The sequence below is a fragment of the Molossus molossus genome, unplaced genomic scaffold (genome assembly GCF_014108415.1).
Source record: "Molossus molossus isolate mMolMol1 unplaced genomic scaffold, mMolMol1.p scaffold_m16_p_19, whole genome shotgun sequence".
NCBI classification, from domain to species: Eukaryota; Metazoa; Chordata; class Mammalia; order Chiroptera; family Molossidae; genus Molossus; species Molossus molossus.
The window spans coordinates 18,310,509-18,330,228 of record NW_023425354.1 but is presented as its reverse complement, the minus strand read 5'-3'; the positions used below and the strand labels follow the sequence as shown (position 1 = coordinate 18,330,228).

Genomic DNA, 19,720 nt, shown 5'->3' with positions numbered 1-19,720 from the left:
CCACTCATTTCTCAGGTAGCTAATGTTCCAAAATGGAACAACGTTTCTCCATTGATCTATTTCTTAAGTCACTTGTGAATATAGTGTCCTTGGTGGTAATTTAAATTGAGTCAAATTTATTTGATATTAGAGAGAACTCTGACATCTGCCACCAATTAGGTATGTGACCACACCAATTCATGGTACCTCTTTGGACTCATTTTCCTCATCCATGAAAATGAGGATATTGGTTTAAATACTCCTTTTCACTCTTTGAACCCAAAGTTAAATAGAGACTGGTTTAGCTTCCTGAGTGAATAGCCTAATCCTTCACAGATGATGTAGATTAAAGAGATAGGTACTTTCTTAAGAGATGTCAACTGGAGCTTACCTAAAACCAAGTGAAGTGATTGCCATAGTATAGGATGAGAGTGGGCCTCTCAAGGTTAGGGCTTAGTTTTAGGTACTAAGTGAGAAGTCTAATGAATAGGTGGGAATAACATATTTTTAGCAATGAAAGACAGGATGAATCACTTTCTAAGTGTTATGACCCAAACATTTGAAAATAATGTCCCAAGAAAGTTATAGCTTGATGGGAATATACATTGTATATTCCTCACTGTAGACAGCTGTACTTTTTATTTGTAGATAAGATTGGCTAGGGGTTGATATATCAACTAGGTTGATATACTTCTGAACTTCATTATTAATATTTAACTGAACATTTGAGAAGAAAGGCCATTTAAGACTGAGCACGGGCATCTTAATTTTGAAAACTAATGTGATTTGGTGTTATATAATAGAGCCATCTAGTTGTATGGGTATTGACATTTTCTCTGCTCCTTGTGGGATGCCACTTGAGTTTAGATTGTTCTGCATACTTACAATGCAGTCTAAATCTAGATCACCCCACACTGTCAACCAAACAAAGATTATAATTAGTTTTGTCAACTAGTATGCTGAATTCCTCCTGGTTAAAGTCCAGCTGGAATAACATTAGCCCCACAGTAGGATCTTTTACCTCTTAGGGTATGTGATTTCTTTAAACCTTTTTTAAAAAAATGTTTTTATTGATCTTTTTAGAGAGAGAGGAAGGGAGAGATGGAAACATCGATGTGAGAGAGAAACGTCGATTTGCTGCCTCCTGCACGCCCCCCACGAGCCTGTAGCCCAGGCATGTGCCCTGACCAGGAATTGAATCGGGACCTCTCAGTCCATATCCACTGAGCTACACTGGCCAGGCTCTCTAAACCTTTTTTTATCCTATAATTCATGTTATAATATTTGAAACTCCATCTCAGTTTTCTCTTACACTTTTTTTTAAAATCCTCACCTGAGGATATTTTTTTGTACTTATTGTTAGATAGAGTAGGAGAGAGAGAGAAATATCAGTGTGAGAGAAACACATCGACTGGTTGCCTCCTGCATAACTCGACCAGGGCTGGGGACAAACTGCAACTGAGGTACATGCTCTTGACCAGAATCCAATGCGAGACTCATTGGTCTGTGGGCCAATGCTCTAACTGCTGAGCCAAACCAGCCAGGGCTTCTCTTAAATTTCTTTTTTTTTTTTATTCTCACCCAAGGACATTTTTCCATTTTTTGTTCAGATAGTGTAGGAGGGAAAGAGAGGAAGAAAGAGAGAGAGAGAGAGAGAGAAACATTGATGTGAAAGGGACACATCGAGTGGCTGCTTCCTGCACGCAGGACCCAACCAGGGCCAGGGACAAACCGCAACCGAGGTATGTGCCCCCAGCGGGAACCGAACCCGGTCTCTCCAGACGGCAGGCTGACGCTCTAACTGCTGAGCCAAACCGGCCAGGGCAAATTTCTTTAAATATATACTCAAAATATCAAATGACCAACATTTTATGCTTAGCAAGCATGTTTGGTTAATGACTTTATTTGAAAGCAATCTGTAATTGCTGTTATTTGTATATACATAAATCCAGCATAAGGTTTTCTGTTGCTGGGTTTAGGACAAGTAGTTGCTGATTTGGAAGGAGAGAATGATTAAGTTCATTCAGAAAGGGCTCCTTGAAGATGAAGTATTGTCCTACCTCCTTTCTGGTCTAGAAAGAAAAGTACTTTACTTTTTGATATTTTCTAAAAATTTATGGTCATAAAAAATCATATAGAGCTATACTATAGATCTTCATCCATAGGAAATAAGGGTGATGAAGTGAGATTCTGAGAGAATCTGGGAGTGACTTTTAGCTCTGCTCCCATTGGGACAAGAGGGAAATTCAGGGGACAAGAGTAGTTATATGATTTGATCAAAAGCTATAAAGGACAAAGCTTTTTAGTTTTAACTGTATATGTTTGCGTTTGACCTGGAAAGAAATAAGGATTCTCTTTTCTTTTTAGTCTCTCACTTTAATCTAGTGATGGAGGTAAAATTAAATAATAACTACAAAAGCTTTTGGAAACATAAAATGTGCCATACTAATATAATATGATATTATTTATTATGGAAGAGTCCTTTTGTAAGGTAAAACTTTTTGAATGGAAAAACCTCTTTAAGTCTTTTGTAAATTAGAGCTTAAAACTTAGAAATTTAGACTTGAAAAGCTTTTGATTACAGCAAACATATATTGTTAATGTTATAATTCAAATGTCTATGTAAGAAATGTTTTATCAGTTTATTTGAGCCAAAACGGACAATAGTTGCCCAAAAGCAAGATCTGAAGTGTTCTAATGAGGCAAGTAATGATGATCAGGGTGGGAGGAAGGAGGCAGTATGATTGGATTAAAGGATTCCTAACAAGAATCTGTGCTTTTTTCTGTTGTTGTTTTTTTAATCCTCATCCGATGAGATTTTTCCATTGATTTTAGACTGGAAGGGAGGGAGGAAGAGAGAGAAACATCAATGTGACACATCCATTGGTTGCCTCCCATCTCACACACAACCCCTACGGGGCCAGGGATTAAATCTGCAACCCAGGTACATGCCCTTGATTGGGAATCGAACCTGCTGAGCCAGACAGACCAGGGTGAATATGAGGGTGGTTACATTTATTTCAGAGGTATGTTAACCTAGATGCACAGACAATGGGCAGGGCTTGCTTAAAGCAAAGATAAACCTTTTATAAAAAAGTTGTATGCTTGGGGCATGACTATGCACCATTACCTGCCCAGCTAGGAATTTATGATCAGATCACCCAGAGAGTCAGGCTACTTTTTATAGAACCCCTTTTTTATCCATAATAATAACCATTATTGAGAGGGCAGGAAATTTTATTTTCCCATCCTATCTTTTGGCTTATCTCTTTCAAGCTTTAACATGGGAAATTAATAATAAAACTGACTCCAGTTTTGGGTTTATATTTTGGCTTTGCTTGTTTGGCCTGTGAGAGTGTTCTTATGTTTTGACTTACTTGGCATTTCTCACTTAGCCTCCCTGAGCTTTCTCCCCGAGACAGCTCCTCAAACTCTTTTCCCTCAATGCTACTTCCTTAATATTCTGAGATTCCGGTTGCCATGGTACTTCAGAAGTGAGTAGACAGAGAAGGTCATTATGAGATCTGACACTTGGTACTCTTTTGCTGAGGACAATAGTTTCTTCTACCTCCTACTCATTCCTTTCCATTCAGAAAACAGGAGCTATTTGTGTGTGCATTACAGTCTCCAGGGTTTATTCTGTAAACCTGCCTAATTTTGGAAATGAAATTATGAAATGTAAGTAGGGCTCAGGAAAACCACTTGACAGTGACTTTTGTAATGCATACATTTTCTCCCTTTTTTCTTCCTGTGAACATAAGTTTACAAATGAAATTTGCATTTACTATTTAAATTTCTTAAAATTATTAGCTATATAGAAAAGTTGGAGATCCAAAAAGTATAAAGAAATAAATAAAATAATTCAGAATACAACCAGTCAGCCATAACTGCTATTAATATTTGATATGTTTCCTTTCAGTGTTTTTTTACTCATTAAGGATACATTTCATTAAAGAGTACATACATAGATTATATTATAATGAATATAAAGCTCTGTTTCCTTTTTTTAAAATATATTTTTATGCTATTAAAAATCTTTTATAAACTTAATTTTTAAATTTAGCTTTCTATTTTGAAGTAATTTTAGATTTAGAAGAATTGGCAAGATAGCACAGAGTTCCTGTGTGTCCTTCACTCAGCTTCCCCAATATTTACATTTTCCCTAATCACCTTGCATGTAGCTAGAGCTGTCAGATTTAGTACATGAGTACAGGACCAGCCATTTTCTTATCTCTGTCCTTCCAACTAGTCTCAGTGTGGCTTCTTTTGTAAATCCTTGGTTTTAGGACATCTGTTCAGCTAGTCTTCAGTTGGTTATTCATCTAGTCTTTAGTTGTAATTCCAGTTTGGTCCTGGGGAGGTGACTGTAACTTCACCTGTTCTGCCACCATCTTGGATCCTCCATCCCCTTCTTTCCATTGCTACTACCATTGCTTTTGCTCTTATTTCCTGTTTGGATTATGGCAGTAGCATTTTAGCTCTTTTCAAATCCCTTTTTACCTTCAGTATAAGCTCCACATGACTATTGGGATCTTTCTAAAAGATAAACTAATAATCTCACAGTACCTTTTACTCATAGGATATAATAATGTCTAGCCAAACATTGTGCCAGGTGCTTAATGTTATTTCTAATATTCACAACTGCTTCAATCATTATTATTGTGGGCTTGATGAAATCTGTTAGAGGCCCAATAATGTCTCAGAGATGTTTCAACTGGGTTTTGAAGGATGAACAGAAAACAGACAAACTAATAGAAATATGTGTATGCGTAGTATAAAGAGTAGAGACGGTGGGGTTGACAACATGTGTCAAGGTACCAGACTGAATCATCTGGCATATTCAGGTAATTATAAGTCATGGAGTATTACTGGAATATAAGGGGGACAGGGTGGCTAGTACTGTGGAAGAAGAGGCTGGTGGGATAGAGGTCAGATCATTAAGGATCTTGTATGTCTTGCTAAGACATAAATAAAATGGAAAACAGTAATTAGGTGTGGCTGTGCAACAGAATCATCTGTAGAGCTTTTACCCAGACTGATTAGATTACAGCCTCTGGTCATGTAACCCAGGAATCTTCATTCTAATACATTCAAGTGAGCCTGATATGAAGCCTGAGCTGAGAACCAATTTCTCAGAGTTTAGAACAGTGCCTGGCATATAGTATGTGTTTAATAAATGTTTGTTGCATTTAAATTAAAGTTGTGCAAGTAGATTAGATCACGATGAGGAAGACTATGTAGATAAAAGGGAAATGTAATTTTGGGAAATGTCTATCTTTAGGTGGATGGAGGGGGAAAAATGAGATAGGAAATGAGGTAGAAGGAGAACCAAGAAAGCCAAAGGAAAGATAATTTTAAGGTGGAAGGTGGGGCATACAGTGTTAAGTAAGAGATATAAGAGTTGAAAGACTTGAGAAAAAGCACTGGCGTTAGTGAATAGGAAGAACAGTTGTAGTAGATGTCAAGAGATTAAGTTGTGAATAAATGGTGAAGGAGTAGAACAATCAATAGTATGTTACTCTTCTAAGAAATTTTGATGGCAAGGAAGAAAGTAGAACAGTTACTTGTAGGGGTAGTAGGATTTTCCTCTCTCTTCATCCCCTACCCTCATGTTTTTTTTACTAGAATGTCTTTTCCCTCACTGTTGAAATTCCATTCACCCTTTGAGGTCATCACTTTAAAAAAAAAATGTTTGTATTTTTCTAAAATATGTTTTTATTGCTCTTTTAGAGCGAGAGGAAGGGAGAGAGATAGAAATATCAATGTGAGAGAGACATTGATTGGCCACCTCCTGCACATACCCCACTGGGGATCAAGCCTGCCACCTGGGCATGTGCCTGACCAGGAATTGAACCGGGACCTGTCAGTCTATGGGACAATGCTGAGTCCACTGAGCTACACCGGCCAGGCGAGCTCATCACTTTTTAAAGTTTTTCTCAAATGCTGCTTGTGCTGTGAAGTACAGATGCATGCTGCAACACAAAGCATTGCTAGGTAAAAGAAGCCAGTGATAAAGATCACATATTAGCCCTGGCCGGTTTGGCTCAGTGGTTAAAGCGTCGGCCTGCAGTCCTGAGAGACCCGGGTTCGGTTCCCGCTAAGAGCGCGTACCTCGGTTGCAGTTTGTCCCCGGCTCTGGTCAGTCGTGTGGGTGGCAGCCACTCGATGTGTTCCTTTCACATTGATGTTTCTCTCTCTCTCTCTCTTCCTTCCTCTCCCTCCCACTCTACCTGAACAAAAAATGGAAAAATGTCCTCGGGTGAGGATAAAAAATAAATAAATAAATAAATAAAATCACATATTATATGATTTCATTTATGTGAAATATCCAGAATAGGCAAATCTGTAAAGACTGAAGATAGATTAGTTGTTGCCTAGGACTGGGAAGGAGTTTGGGAGAAAAAGAGAGTGACAGTTACTGAGTATGGGGTTTCTTTTTAGGGTAATGAAAATGTTCTAAAATTGATTGTGAAGATGGTTCACAACTATGTGAATATAATAAAACCATTGAATTAATATACTTTAAATGGCTGAAATAAATGGTATGTGAAATATATCTCAATAAAGTTATTTAAAAAGATTTTTGAATGACTTCAGCAAGGTCTCAGGCTGTAAGAGCCATATAAAAAAATCAGTTGTATTTCTATACACTAGCTAGCAATGAACAAGCAAATAATGAAAGTAAAATAATTTTATTCACAGTGGCATCAAAAAGTATAAAATGCTTAGGAATAAATTAACAAAAAGTGTAAGACTTGCACATTAAAAATTGTAGGACATTTCTAAAAGAAATTAAAGATCTAAATATAGGGTGGGGCAAAGGTAGGTAGGTTTATAGTTGTGAGTGTGCGAAACACAACTTATCCTTATATTATTATTTACTAGTTATTGTATTATTTTCCATATGAACAACTGCAGGCCTACTTTTGCCCCACCCTGTAAATGGAGAGAGAGTCTATGGTCGGGGATTAGAAAAATCAATATTGTCAAGATGATGATTTTTCCTAAATTGAGCTATAAATTCATAGTCCATTTCAAAATTAGCAGGGTTTTTTTCTTTCTAGAATTTGATAAGCTGATCCCAAAATGTGCATGAAAATCCAAGGAATCTAGAATAGACAAAAACAATTTTAGAAAAGGAAGACAAAGTTGGAAGAGTTATACTCTCTGATTTCAAAACCTACTATAAAGCCATAGTTATCAAGGCTGTGTGGCATTGCTGCAAGGATAGGCATATACATCAGTGGATCCGAATTTAGAATCCACAGCTAAACCTTTATCCGTGTGGTCAGTTTATTTTAAAAAGAGGTATATCCTTGATTCAAGATTTCTCTGCTTGGAAAAGCCCCAGTGTAAAACAGTCTCTCACAGTGTGTGCTGCAGTGTAACTCAGACTGCATTGCAATCAAGCCAGCCAGTGCATCACTGCCTGCTGGATAAACTGCTACGTCATCCTTGGTGCTTGGCATGTTACAATGCTGGAATCAATGTGGGCTTCTAGTTGGATTTTGTGCCAGGTATGTGTCTACTTTGGACACTTTATGGTAGATTAAAATGGGGGTGCTTTGAATTTGGAGGAATGAATGAATGTGGCTTTTTATTTCCTGTGTTCTAATATAACAGAAGGATTGTGAGCAACATCCATAAAAGATTAGAAACTCTAGCTTTGTTTTTGGATCTGGGTGTGCTGTGTTCGTGTTTAGTTGTTTTAGAAAGATCCCTTTGGTGAAAGAAAGCATAAACTCTGTTACTGAGTGTGCCTCTTTGGTATATTTTTCTGATACAATTGAGTGCAAAATAGTTTGCTTTATTCTATACTCAATGCTTTATTTGGTCTTTGAATGTTCAAATTATATAATAAAGGCAGAGAGTGATTCTGTTTTGGGAACTGCCTATATCTGGAGACACTTACATTTGTGTAAAATTGAGCTCCTTCTACATCTGTGGTCACTATAATTGTTGTAAACAAAGGCCTCAGTGCTCTAATTTGAGAGGTATTATTCTGAAGACACATAGAGGTAGGAGGGAGCCTCTGTGGCAGCTTGGTTCTTTAAAGTAAAAAGTAAACGACTAACTTTATCAGACATTGGCATAGTATAGAAGATATGATTCAAAATGGTACAGACCAGAAAACAACCCAAGACATCCATTTTCTGTTATGGCTGATGGTCATGTTGAATGGCCTGAGTGAGTCTTTTCAACCTGGCTCACTTGAATGTCCAAAGATTGAGGTTTATCTTAATCATTTTATCTCCAGTTTCATTGTTCATCTTCTGTCTGTGCTCCAGGTCATTTGTGTACTTCTATTTTTTTCCCTAGAACATGAATAGGTTCTCAGCGTAGTTGGCATTAGATTATTAACTATTTCTACCCAGCATGTTGGTAGGAATTTTTCTAGGGTGTATAAATCAGGTTAGATATGACTCTAGTGAATTATACCATTCCTGAGGACTTGTCTCAGGAAGTTGTGATTCTATAGATTCTAGCTGTTAAAGTCTTTTCTCCCATTACAAGGCAGCAATATCATGAGCATCTACTTAATTTAAAAGCTAAAACAGGACTATGTTACTGTAACTTTCAGCCATTATTTATTTAAATGATCTGTCCATCTTGGCAAATTTGCTTTTATAGCAATAGATATGTCTCAGTAGCCTTTCTGAGGAATTTTCTTACCTGCTTAAATTGGAGTAGATCTCTGTGTCTAAAATATTTGTCTGGGCTCCATTTTCCTTTCAAGGATTTTATCCACATCTCTATATCCCTTTTGTACCAGCTTCATTCATTGTCAAGTTTTAGTGAATAAAATCTTAGATTTTATTGTTTTTAAACTTTTTTTGTGTGTATCACTATTCTGGCCTGAAAATGAGAATTGTAGCACCCACTTTATACAGAATTCCCTATTAGTGGCAGGTTTTATGCTTTGTATTTTTTTGTTTGTTTTTGTTTTTTTAACTGCCTGGCCTGCTTTTCCCCCTCTTGCAGTCTGATAATCAGTATTATTTGTTTTGATTGGATCTCAGAAATTACTTATCTAGGCTGTGCTGTCTTCCTCCCTCTGGATTTCATGACCCCATTATTTTCTTGGCTTAGCTGTCCTTGTAAACTTTGTCTTCTCTTTTGCCCTGGCCCTCCCTGTCATGTGCTCCTGGCAGCCAGGAGAGACTATGGAGCTTTTCTCTGGTGACTGTCAGAAGAAAGTGACCGTTGTTGAAACATGTTTGCTGTGGCTAACACAGAGTTGCTAAGATCTATTTTCTAGTTATACAAGCTTTTGTGTTTCTCCCCCTCTTCTCTCATTCCTCTTGGGAAACCAGCTAATTATAGGTGCGAGCCAAGTATAGGGGGAAAATTCAAAAAGGAGGAAAAGTGGGGAAATATGGAAATTGGGGACTAAGTGGACAAAAAGACTATAGTTTGAGGCCATCAGGAATACTCTAGTCTGACTAAAGCAGGGCCAAGAAGTAGGTAGAAGGCATAGAATCTCTTGTCCTCCTGGATTTTAAGCACCTGCAACAGAAAGACGAGCTGCAGCTTGTGTTTACAAGACCGAAATCTGAAAAGAAATCTTCCATTCCTTTGCCATTATGATATGGAGGTTCTCCAGAGGAAAATAAGGAGATGAGATATTACATGCTTCAAGGGTAAGTTTTAGGGTACCATATTTAGGTAGTATATACCTTTAAAAAACAGTAAGGTATTGCAGTTAAGCCCTGAAATTTATAGGAAATTTGATTTGATGATTTTTTTTGTATCTCAAAGAAACTGTCTTTTTTTTTTAAAGAAAATGAATAAAAACTCTCATATTTGATTCTGGAGTTCTCAACTTGTATTTTACATTTGGAATTTGAACCAAAGATACCATGTGTGATAATTGTGCAGGTCTTGCTGTGCTATTATTTCGTTAAGGGATCTCACTCAGTCTCTGCCACATTTGCTCACTGGATTAGGCTTGTTTTTCAAGAGTAACATCTCTTCGACTATTGTGAAGGTAGATATTGATTCTGTGTAGTATGTAACATTCCCGTTGAAGGTAGTTTTAAAGAAAACTTTTTTAGAATGTGTCTCTGGCACTAGGAAAGGTACCTGCTGCAACTGTCCTGGCACGTGACATTGGGCAGCCAGACCAGAGTTGTTCAGGGTGCCAAACTTACTTGTCCTGGGATCTTCCTTCTTCCTGCTGTTAGAACTCAAGCTGAGGAGGAAGTGAGTCAGGCCTTATTAACCTTCTCCAGGCCTCCTGAAGTTCTGGTCCTCTTCAGCAGAGGATTGAAAAAGACCTGAATGATTTGCTTGGTAACAGTACTTGAGGGTACTTCCATTATCTTCTTTGTTTGCTTGTTTTTGCGATCTTAAGAGGACTTTTTTTGTTTAATATTACATGAAAATTAAACTGGACTTTGGCAAAAGCAGAAAACATACAAAAAACAGTGAGTTGGTTAAATTAGTCTTTAGAACAATCATCCTTTTCTTTTTCACTTGATATCTTCCACCCTTTTGGGGGAAAACCAAGCAGAACTTCTACTGAGAGACAAATAAGTAAAAAGCAACTCATTTTATGTGTATGTATAACAAACATTTATATGTATAACACTGTTTTGTTTTATATATGTAAAACAAGCATATATGTACATATATAAAGAAAACACACCCATATATTTTTATATATACTACACCCACAAAGTTTTATTTTGCTTTTCTGTGGTTAAATACAATGGGTGATCTATCCATTTTTTCCAAGAATGCATCCCTCCTGGAGCAGTCTGTCTTCCCATTTGAACAATCATCTAGGGAATCCCCTTCTCTGTGTTGGATCTTCTGTTTCTTGTATGCCTTGTCTTCCTTTTTCTTGGCTTAATCCATTCTTTTATAAGACAACATTCTTTAAGCTTCCCAAGAAAAGGTAGGTGAGAGGTCAAGATTTTTGAGATCCATTCTATTTTTAAACTGTTGATTAAATCTTATGACCAGTTGCTTCTTTACTTTTTTAAAAATAAATATTTTTTATTGATTTTTAGAGAAAGAGTAAGGGAGAGGGAGAGAGAAAGAGAAACATCGATGTTAGAGTGGAACATTGATTGGCTGCCTCCTATAAGTCCCCCTCTCGGGATCCAGTCCATAACCCGGGCATGTGCCCTGACCAGGAATTGAACCAGCAACCTCTTGGTGCAAGGGGTGATATCCAACCGAGCCACGCTAGGCAGGGCTCCTACTCCACCCTTTATCAATATAGACTTTGCTTCCCTTTTTGTGTTATACCTAAGCAACTCCTCTTTAGTTCCAGGTTTATATCTTCTCTATTTCTTCACCCCCTCACTAAATAACTGATAGCTGATCTTTGAGGAGTATGTGTGTGTTTAACTTTAGGTGTATAGAATTATGTAATCATTGGTTCATGACACACTCATTGGTCCATGTGGGGTCCACTATTACTTATTTGGTTAGTTATTTTTTTTTAAATAATATAGAAAGAATTAAAACAAAGATAGGTCCTTAGCCATCACCTACATTTAATTATGTATTCTCTCCTCAACCCTTCTTTCTGCCTCCTCCACCCAGACAATCAATTTTCTTAATCACATGTTCATCACATTCTTTTGTTTTCCTATTTATATAGTTTTATTGTATCTCTCTGTAGCTCTTAAAAGTATGTGTTTCAATTGTTTTTAACTTTATGATTTTTTTTTTTTTAATTTTATTTTTGTTATAGATGTTTCTCCTTTTTTACCCCTTTGACACCCTCCTCCCCATCCCCCCCGCCCCGTCCCCGGCTTTGTTGTCCATGTCCATTGGTTATGCATACATGCATATAAGTTCTGTGGTTTATCTCTTCCCACCCCCCCACCATCCCCTCTTCTGAGGGTTGTCAGTCTGTACCCTACTTCCGTGTTTCTGGGTCTGCCCTATTCCTCAGACTGTTATATTCATTATATTTCATATATACGTGAGATCATGTGATATTTGTCTTTTTCTGCTTGGCTTTATGATCTGTTTTTAATTTTATAATCTGTATATGGTCTACTGTATATAATATATTTGGACTTCTTGTATATTAATCGTATATCTAGACACTTGACTAAGGCCTATTATTTCTAATACATTGTCTGCAGAATCATCTGTGTTTTCTATGTAAATGATCATATCATTCCAAAATAATGACAGTTCCTTCTTTGCAGTCCTAATGCTTCTAATTTTTTTCCCATTGTATTGCACTTGTTAGGAAATCTAACACAGTTTTTTACTTTTATGGATTTTCTAAAACCATCTTTACATACCTGGGACAAACTCAATTTGGTCATGGAGGAACATATTTTTTACTAATATTTGTCCATACTTGCACCAATACCCTACTATTTAGAATATTTTGTTTAGGCCCTGGCCAGTTTGGCTCAGCGGTTAGAGCGTCGGCCTGCGGTCCGGAGAGACCCGGGTTCGGTTCCCGCTAAGGGCACGTACTTCGGTTGCAGTTTGTCCCCGGCCCTGGTTGGTCGTGTGGGTGGCAGCCACTCGATGTGTCCCTTCACGTCGATGTTTTTCTCTCTCTCTCCCTTCCTCTCTCTCTCTCCTACTCTATCTGTACAAAAAAATGGAAAAGTTCCTCAGGTGAGGATAAAAAAAATAAAATAAAAAATAGAATATTTTGTTTAGGAATTTTGCATTTGTAGTCATGAATAAAATGGACTTGGACTTTTACTTTTATGTAACATCTTTGTTTGGTTTTGGTATCAGTGTTACTCTAGCTGGGGAGTTTTACTTCTTTTTCTATTGTCTGGAAGTTTGGTAGACTACTACCCTTGAAAGTTTGATGGAACCTGTCTGGACCTGGTATTTTCTTTGTGGGATGATTTTAATCTTAATTTTAATTTTGAAAAGTTAAATTACTGCAGTGTCAGGGTTAGAGGGTAGGACAAAGGAAGAAAAGATAGGAATAGAAGAAAATAGCTATCTATTAAACAGTGTATAAAGGACCTTATTTATATTTTTTATCTCATTTAATCCTCAAAACATCCATTCAGAGAGTCTATCAAAGTCCAGTCAAGGAAAGAGAAATTGCATTAGGTATTATAATAAACAGAACGTTCGACAGTGAGAATTGGTTACTAGGGTGTTAGAAGAATAAAAGAACTCTAAAGGGATGCTCAGGTAACCCAAAGTTAATACCTATAGAAAGCGATTACCGCCCCTACGCCTGGGAGGACAAGAAGGAAGAGGTAAGAGCTTGGAGGAGAACCCCTGGGGGTTGGTCATTAGACCACTGGGAGTATGCTTGAGTAGCTGGTGCTCAGATCCCTGAAGAGGAGACCTGGCCTGACAGGTGATTGATAGGCCCAGGCGGCATAGCCCAGAGGATAAGTGAGCATGGCAAGGCAGTACTGACTGCCAAGGAGCCACAACCTGTTGTTCCTGGTACCTCTAAGGAAATGCATCAGGTTTCCTCCCAGGAATGTCAAAAGATGCTAGAAGCTAGAGTTAACTCTCTGTTACCTTGCAGCAGTGCTGGTAATAGCTGGAAAACACAGAAGTCTCTTTTTTACCCCTCTGTCTTCTCATCAGCAGAACTAAATAATTTTGCAGAGGCTTAGCCCTATTTTCACAGAGCAGAGCATAAAAGAGTAGGCTTGGAGCTGAGAGACAATAGGTAAGTAAGTAGAACAGTGAATACTATCCATATTTTACAAAGAGAAAACTGAAGTTGAGCAAGGTTAGATTATTTGCTAAAACTCACTGGAGCTATTAAGCAGACAGATCTGCAATTTAAACCCAGATCTATGTAGTTTCAACAACTATATTTCATCTAATCTATTTCATCTAACACTATTGATTGTTAGAGGCACCAATGAGAAACAAAAATACTGCCATTTAAATAAATCATACAGCCCAGCTGGTGTGGCTCACTGGTTGAGCGTTGACCTATGCACCAAGAGGTCGCCAGTTCGATTCCCAGTCAGGGCACATGCCCAGGTTGTGGGCCCAATCCCCAGTGGGGGGCATGCAGGAGGCAGCCAATTGATGTTCTTTCTCATTGATGTTTCTATCTTTCTCTCCCTCTCACTTCCTCTCTCTCTAAAATCAATAAAGAAAAAAATAAAAATAAAATAAATAAATAAATCATACAATCAATTGTAAGATACATACCAGTTTCAGAGATTTTTTAAAAATTAAAAATATGGGCATCGTAAAATTGATGAAACATGGTATATTATGCTGCCTTGTGAAGAACTTGGATTTGAAACACTTATAAGATACACAAGTAAAACATTTAATAGGCAGTTAAAAATATGGAGTCATAGCTCATAAGAAAGATTACAGGAGGAAAGATTACAGAGGTGAAGGTCATCCATATGCCAGAATCATGATCCAGAAACAGCCTTGCTAGTTGTGTTTTCAGCTTTAACAGTTGAGCCCATTATTTATACCATCTCATTTCATTCCAACCTTTGCCTGTCTCTTTGTGATGGCACCTGTTGGTAAACTTAATATTATCTTTTATTATTCAGGAACAGTTTTTTTGGTTTGGTTTTGTTTTTGAACTTTCAGAAGCAAAGACCATTTTTTCTTTTCTCTTCTATTTAAAAAGTGTGTGGTCTCCTAGCATGCAGTCTTCACAACGGTGTAGTTGGAAGTGTTGTTATAAGTATGGTAGTGAAAAGCAGATCTCCAGGGGAGATAGATGGTGTGAAGAAATCCTACTGACGAACTTTCATGGTTTCTTTACTTTTATAGGTCCAGCATGTCTGGCTTGCATCTACTAAAGCAAGGTCGAGACCGGAAGAAAATAGACTCACAGCGAGATTTCACTGTAGCTTCTCCAGCAGAATTTGTTACTCGTTTTGGGGGGAATAAAGTGATTGAGAAGGTAAGCTGTAACCTACTAAATTATTTTTCCTAAGTACATGAAATTTTATTTGTTGTCTAGATTTGCTCAAAACTGATAGTTAAGACTTTCAGAGACCTTGACTCTTTTTTTTTTTTTTTTTTTAAATTCTCACCCGAGGATATTTTTCTACCTATCTTCAGGTAGAGTGAGAGGGAGAGAAGGAGAGAGAGAGAGAAACATCTATGTGAGAGAGACACATTGACTGGTTGCCTCCCGCATGACCCCAACCAGGGCCAGGGATGAACCACAACCAAGGTACATGCCCTTGGCCGGAATCAAACCCCCGACTCATTGGACCATGGGCCAACGCTCTACTGCTCAGCCAAACCGGCCAGTGCCAGAGACCTTGCCTCTCTTTATGTGAAAATTTTCTTTCTACCTCCCTAGCATTCTATTATATAATTTTACTATTTTCTGTAATATGTATTAACCACTGATAATTTAGTCACAGCTAATTAAGACGAAGCCGTGCTCAAAAAGTTCTTTTTAAAAAATCTTGTGGTTTTACAGGGTTGGGCTGCACTGATCTGAGAAATCAATTAGCTTGTGGTGTGATGGTGAGGAGATATTGTCATAGCATTGGATTTAGAGCTAAGGGAATAGAGAGTTTTAGAACAGAAAGTTTAAAGAGCTTGATACTTTGTGACTTACTGGCTTCCACCAAGTATTTGAGATGTTTAGAGGAAATACACCACATGAACTACTTAAAGAGATTACAAGTATTTTTAAGTGTTAACTCTGTGTCACTTTTATCTCAACCATGTCAGAGCTGAGAGGATGACTTAGTTAAAATATTTACAGTGATTAAAAGATTAAAGGATGGGGATCTATATTCCCAGTCCTAAAATTATTGCTTCAGTGGTGTCCTTTTGTTAGTCTTCCCATAAAGACAGATTATATATCTTGTAGTCTGTGTTATCCTTGGAGGCATGACTACAAAACAGGTAAGGAGATGAAAGGTTTGTTACAGAGAAGTCTCAGGGTTATTGATTATTCTCTTTTTCTTGTGACCATTCTTTCTTAGGTAGTCTCTACAATTCTAAGATATTTGGGTTTCAGCTTTTGTGGGGGAGAGTTGGTGATTGGTGCCAGAGTTCTTATACATATTCAGGGTTCTCTGCCTTGTTTTACTACAATGGAAAATAGTGCATGACACTACACTGTTTAGTCTTCCTCCATTCCTTATTTGATATTATACCATCTCTCTAAAGTTTGTCCTATTCTGTTCCCTAGTAATTGGTATGGTAGAATAATTCACAAACTCACAAGATTTGAGTAATTGTGATATTTTTCCTTAAAGAAATGAAGCTATGTTCTGGCCGAGTGGCTCAGTTGGTTGGAGCATAGTCCCATACACCAAAAGGTTGCGAGTTTGAATCCTAGTCAGGGCACATACCTAGGTTGCAAGTTCTGTCCCCGGTCAGGGTGCATATGGGAGGCAGTCCCAATCAGTGTTTCTCCCCGCAACCCCCTTCCTCTATCTCTAAAAATCAATTCTAAAAAAATCTTCTCTGGTAAGGATTAAAAAAAAAGTATTTAAAAATAGGGCCTGACCAGTGTGGCTCAGTGGTTGAGCGTTGACCCATGTACCAGGAGGTCGCTGGTTCAATTCCCGCCCAGGGCATGTGCCCAGGCTGTGGGCTTGGTCCCTGTTGGGGGCGTGCAAGGGGCAGCTGGTCGATGTTCTCTCTCATTAATGTTTCCATCTCTTTCTCCCTCTTCCTTTCTCTCTAAAATCAATAAAGAAAAGAAAAAAGGGAAGTTAGAAAGGAATAAGGTTGAGCAGGCACATATTGAAGTATTTCCTTAGCTAACATTTTAAAATATCCCTTCATTACGTGGGCTTTTCAAAGATAGATCTACAAAAATTGTCTCACCTCTTTTCCTCCATCATTGCTTGTCTTTTCTACTTTTCTCTCCAATTCCTATCCCTCCACTCTCCCAGGTCCTTATTGCCAACAATGGCATTGCAGCTGTGAAGTGCATGCGGTCTATCCGTCGGTGGTCTTATGAGATGTTTCGAAATGAACGTGCAATTCGATTTGTTGTCATGGTCACACCTGAAGACCTTAAAGCCAATGCCGGTGAGTTATTAGCATCAAGAAAGCATCACTCTTGAGCATAAAACATTGAACAGCACAGCCTGTAAGTAGGAGAATGGTAGCTTAGGGAGATTCCCAAACTGAAGGATTTCTCTTTTAAAGTGTTGGTAATAGGCATATAAAGTGATAGTGATATATTTAATGTCAACACAGACTCCTGTGTTCTAAGTAAAAGTAAATAGAAATTGAACAAAAGTGTAGACATGGGTTTTCAGTTGTACTCCTTTTCAGTGTGAAGTATTTGCTAAGCCACATACTTTATATCATGTGTAAGTGGAAAAGTTTGGAAGGAAATAATATTTCCCTTATGAGCTACAGTGAATGTTTTTCCTTCCTCCTTGAGAGAGAGAACTCTTGGGACCCAAGTGGGTTTCACTCTGCAATGCTCCTCTGCTTATTCTCTCTACTCAGTAGGTCTTCCAGGTGAGAGTTGTAGGGATAGCTGAGAGGTTGTGGCTCTCCTCTCCATACTTTTTGTCACTAAAGCATAATCTTTTAGTTAGAGTATCCACAGATTACATTTGCTTTTTATATAGCTATCTTTTTAAACTTATTATTATTTTTTTTTTGGTATATGTTTTCTCTATATTGAGACAACAATGTTAAGACAATGTCTGAGGAGTAAAGGTTATTACGCTGTCTTACTTAGAAATGGAGAAAGCACTAATTTATTGGAAAGCTGATGTTATGTGAAAACATTTAGATTGCTCCTGTAACATCTCTGAGCCACAATTTTTGTATCTGTAAAAGAATGATCATAATGTCTAGTTCACTGGGTAGTTGTAAAGATGAAATTATCTATCATAAATGTAAACTACCTTGCATTATTTCATTTTCTTCATCTTTTTCTACCTAGTGCTCCTATTAATTCATTTATTCATTCAGTGAACATGGGGACTTACAGTTGGATAAGATGTGATCTTGCTCTAGGAAACAAATAATTTCAATACGCTGAGGTCAGTGCTGTAATAGAAATATGCACAGGGTACTATGAGAATACAGAGATGAAACATCTTAACTCTGCCCTGTGCTCTTGAGGGCAGGGTTAAGAGAAAGCTTTCTGAAGAGGTTATATATATCTATCCAAAACTGAGTTAAGAAATAATGAAGCAATTAGGGAGAAGACAAATTGTCTCAGGCAGAAAGGACAGTGTATGCAAATATTCGAAGGTGTGACACAGTAGTTTTCTGGAAATTACAGGTGGCTTGTTAAAGTAAAAAATGTGATTTACTATTTGTCAAGGAGGGCCTTGTTTTTCTTTTTCAAGAGCATAGACTATCTTTTTAGGGATAGTGTGTATGTTGAACATTAAAGGATTTTCATTTTATTTTATTTTATTTATTTATTTATTTTAAATGTTTTTATTTATTTTTTTGTTACAGATATTTTACCTTTTTACCCCATTGGCACCCCCCACCCCACCCCCCCCTCCACCCTGTCCCCGGCTTAGTTGTCCATGTCCATTGGTCATGCATACATGCATATAAGTTCTGTGGTTTATCTCTTCCCACCCCCCCCACCCCCCATCCCCTCTTCTGAGGGATGTCAGGATTTTCATTTTAAATAGATTAGTTGTTTTTAATGATTCAAAAGTAGAAGAGTGTAATGAACCCCTTTCCATCGACCTGTCATCCAAACATAGCTAAACTTGTTTAATCTATACTTTTACCTCTTCCCTCTTCTACACAGTTTTTAAAGCAAATCCTAGACATAATTTTATCTGTAAGTTTTTTTGGGGGACAGATTAGGTTTGGAGTACTTGTGGTACAAGCAGTTTCTATAAATCCTACAAAAATGGACTATATCCTTCTAAAACTTAGAAATAATAACAGCCAGAGATTAAGAGTGTACATTATCAGCAAATATGTGGTAGTTAACACTACTCCTTGAAAGAACATACAGAAAATGAAAAGAGGGCAAAGGATGGCATTTTATGGAAGACTTGGCTTTAAGGATAGATTCAGGAAGTAGACCCATAAACAGTGCTGAGAAGAAATGATCAGAGATATGGGAGAAGCAGAAGAGAAAGAATTTCAATAAAGAAGGGTCAAATGTGTCAGCAGTCTAATAAAATAGGAAGAGAAACCTGTCCAACAATTATGAAGTCATTGATATTTGCAGGAATCATTTAAATAGAACAATATGAGTATGCAAACTAATACAGGATTTTAAGGAATGAATGGGAAGTGACATGGAGATAGCGAGTGTGGACAAGTTTTTTAAATTTTTGGATGAGAAGGGAAGAAGAAAAGGCAGTAACTAAAGAGAAATTCAGGGTCAGTAAAGGATTTTAATTTTTCAGAGTGAAAGACATTTGGGAATGTTTATAGTCTGAGAGGAAGGAACCAGGGGGAGAGGGATACAAGTGCACAAGAGACCTAGAGGAGATGGAAGAGGGTGGGATCAAGGGCACCCACAGACAGAAGTATGCATATCTTTTGACCAAGAAATTCTATTTTTTGGTATTTATTCTGAGGAACAAAAATCAGTAATATGGGCAAATATATTTGTATAAGGATAGTCATTATTAAAATAAGGAGAAACTAAGAGTAATTTTAGTGTCAACATCAGTGATTAGTTAAGTAAAATGTGCTACACCAATTCTATGAAATATCATATAGCTATTAAAAAAATTTGTGTTTCTGCTTTTTTCAACTTTTTTTACTTACAGTTTATACAATTTTACACTTTCTTAATAAGTTATTTAAGAAATAGAAGTCTAGCCCTGGCCGGTTTGGCTCAGCGGTTAGAGCGTCGGCCTGC

General features: G+C 37.5%; 1 protein-coding gene across 2 annotated transcripts in view; it reads left to right on the top strand.

The window, feature by feature from the left end:
• Window positions 1-19,720, top strand: part of ACACA (acetyl-CoA carboxylase alpha) — a 250,284-nt gene that overhangs the window by 23,242 nt on the left and 207,322 nt on the right. For both annotated transcript variants that reach the window (XM_036267833.1, XM_036267834.1), the window contains exons 4-5: window positions 14,701-14,833; window positions 16,800-16,938. In XM_036267833.1, coding sequence (XP_036123726.1) covers window positions 14,701-14,833; window positions 16,800-16,938 — 272 coding nt within the window. The remainder of the gene's footprint in view (window positions 1-14,700; window positions 14,834-16,799; window positions 16,939-19,720) is intronic.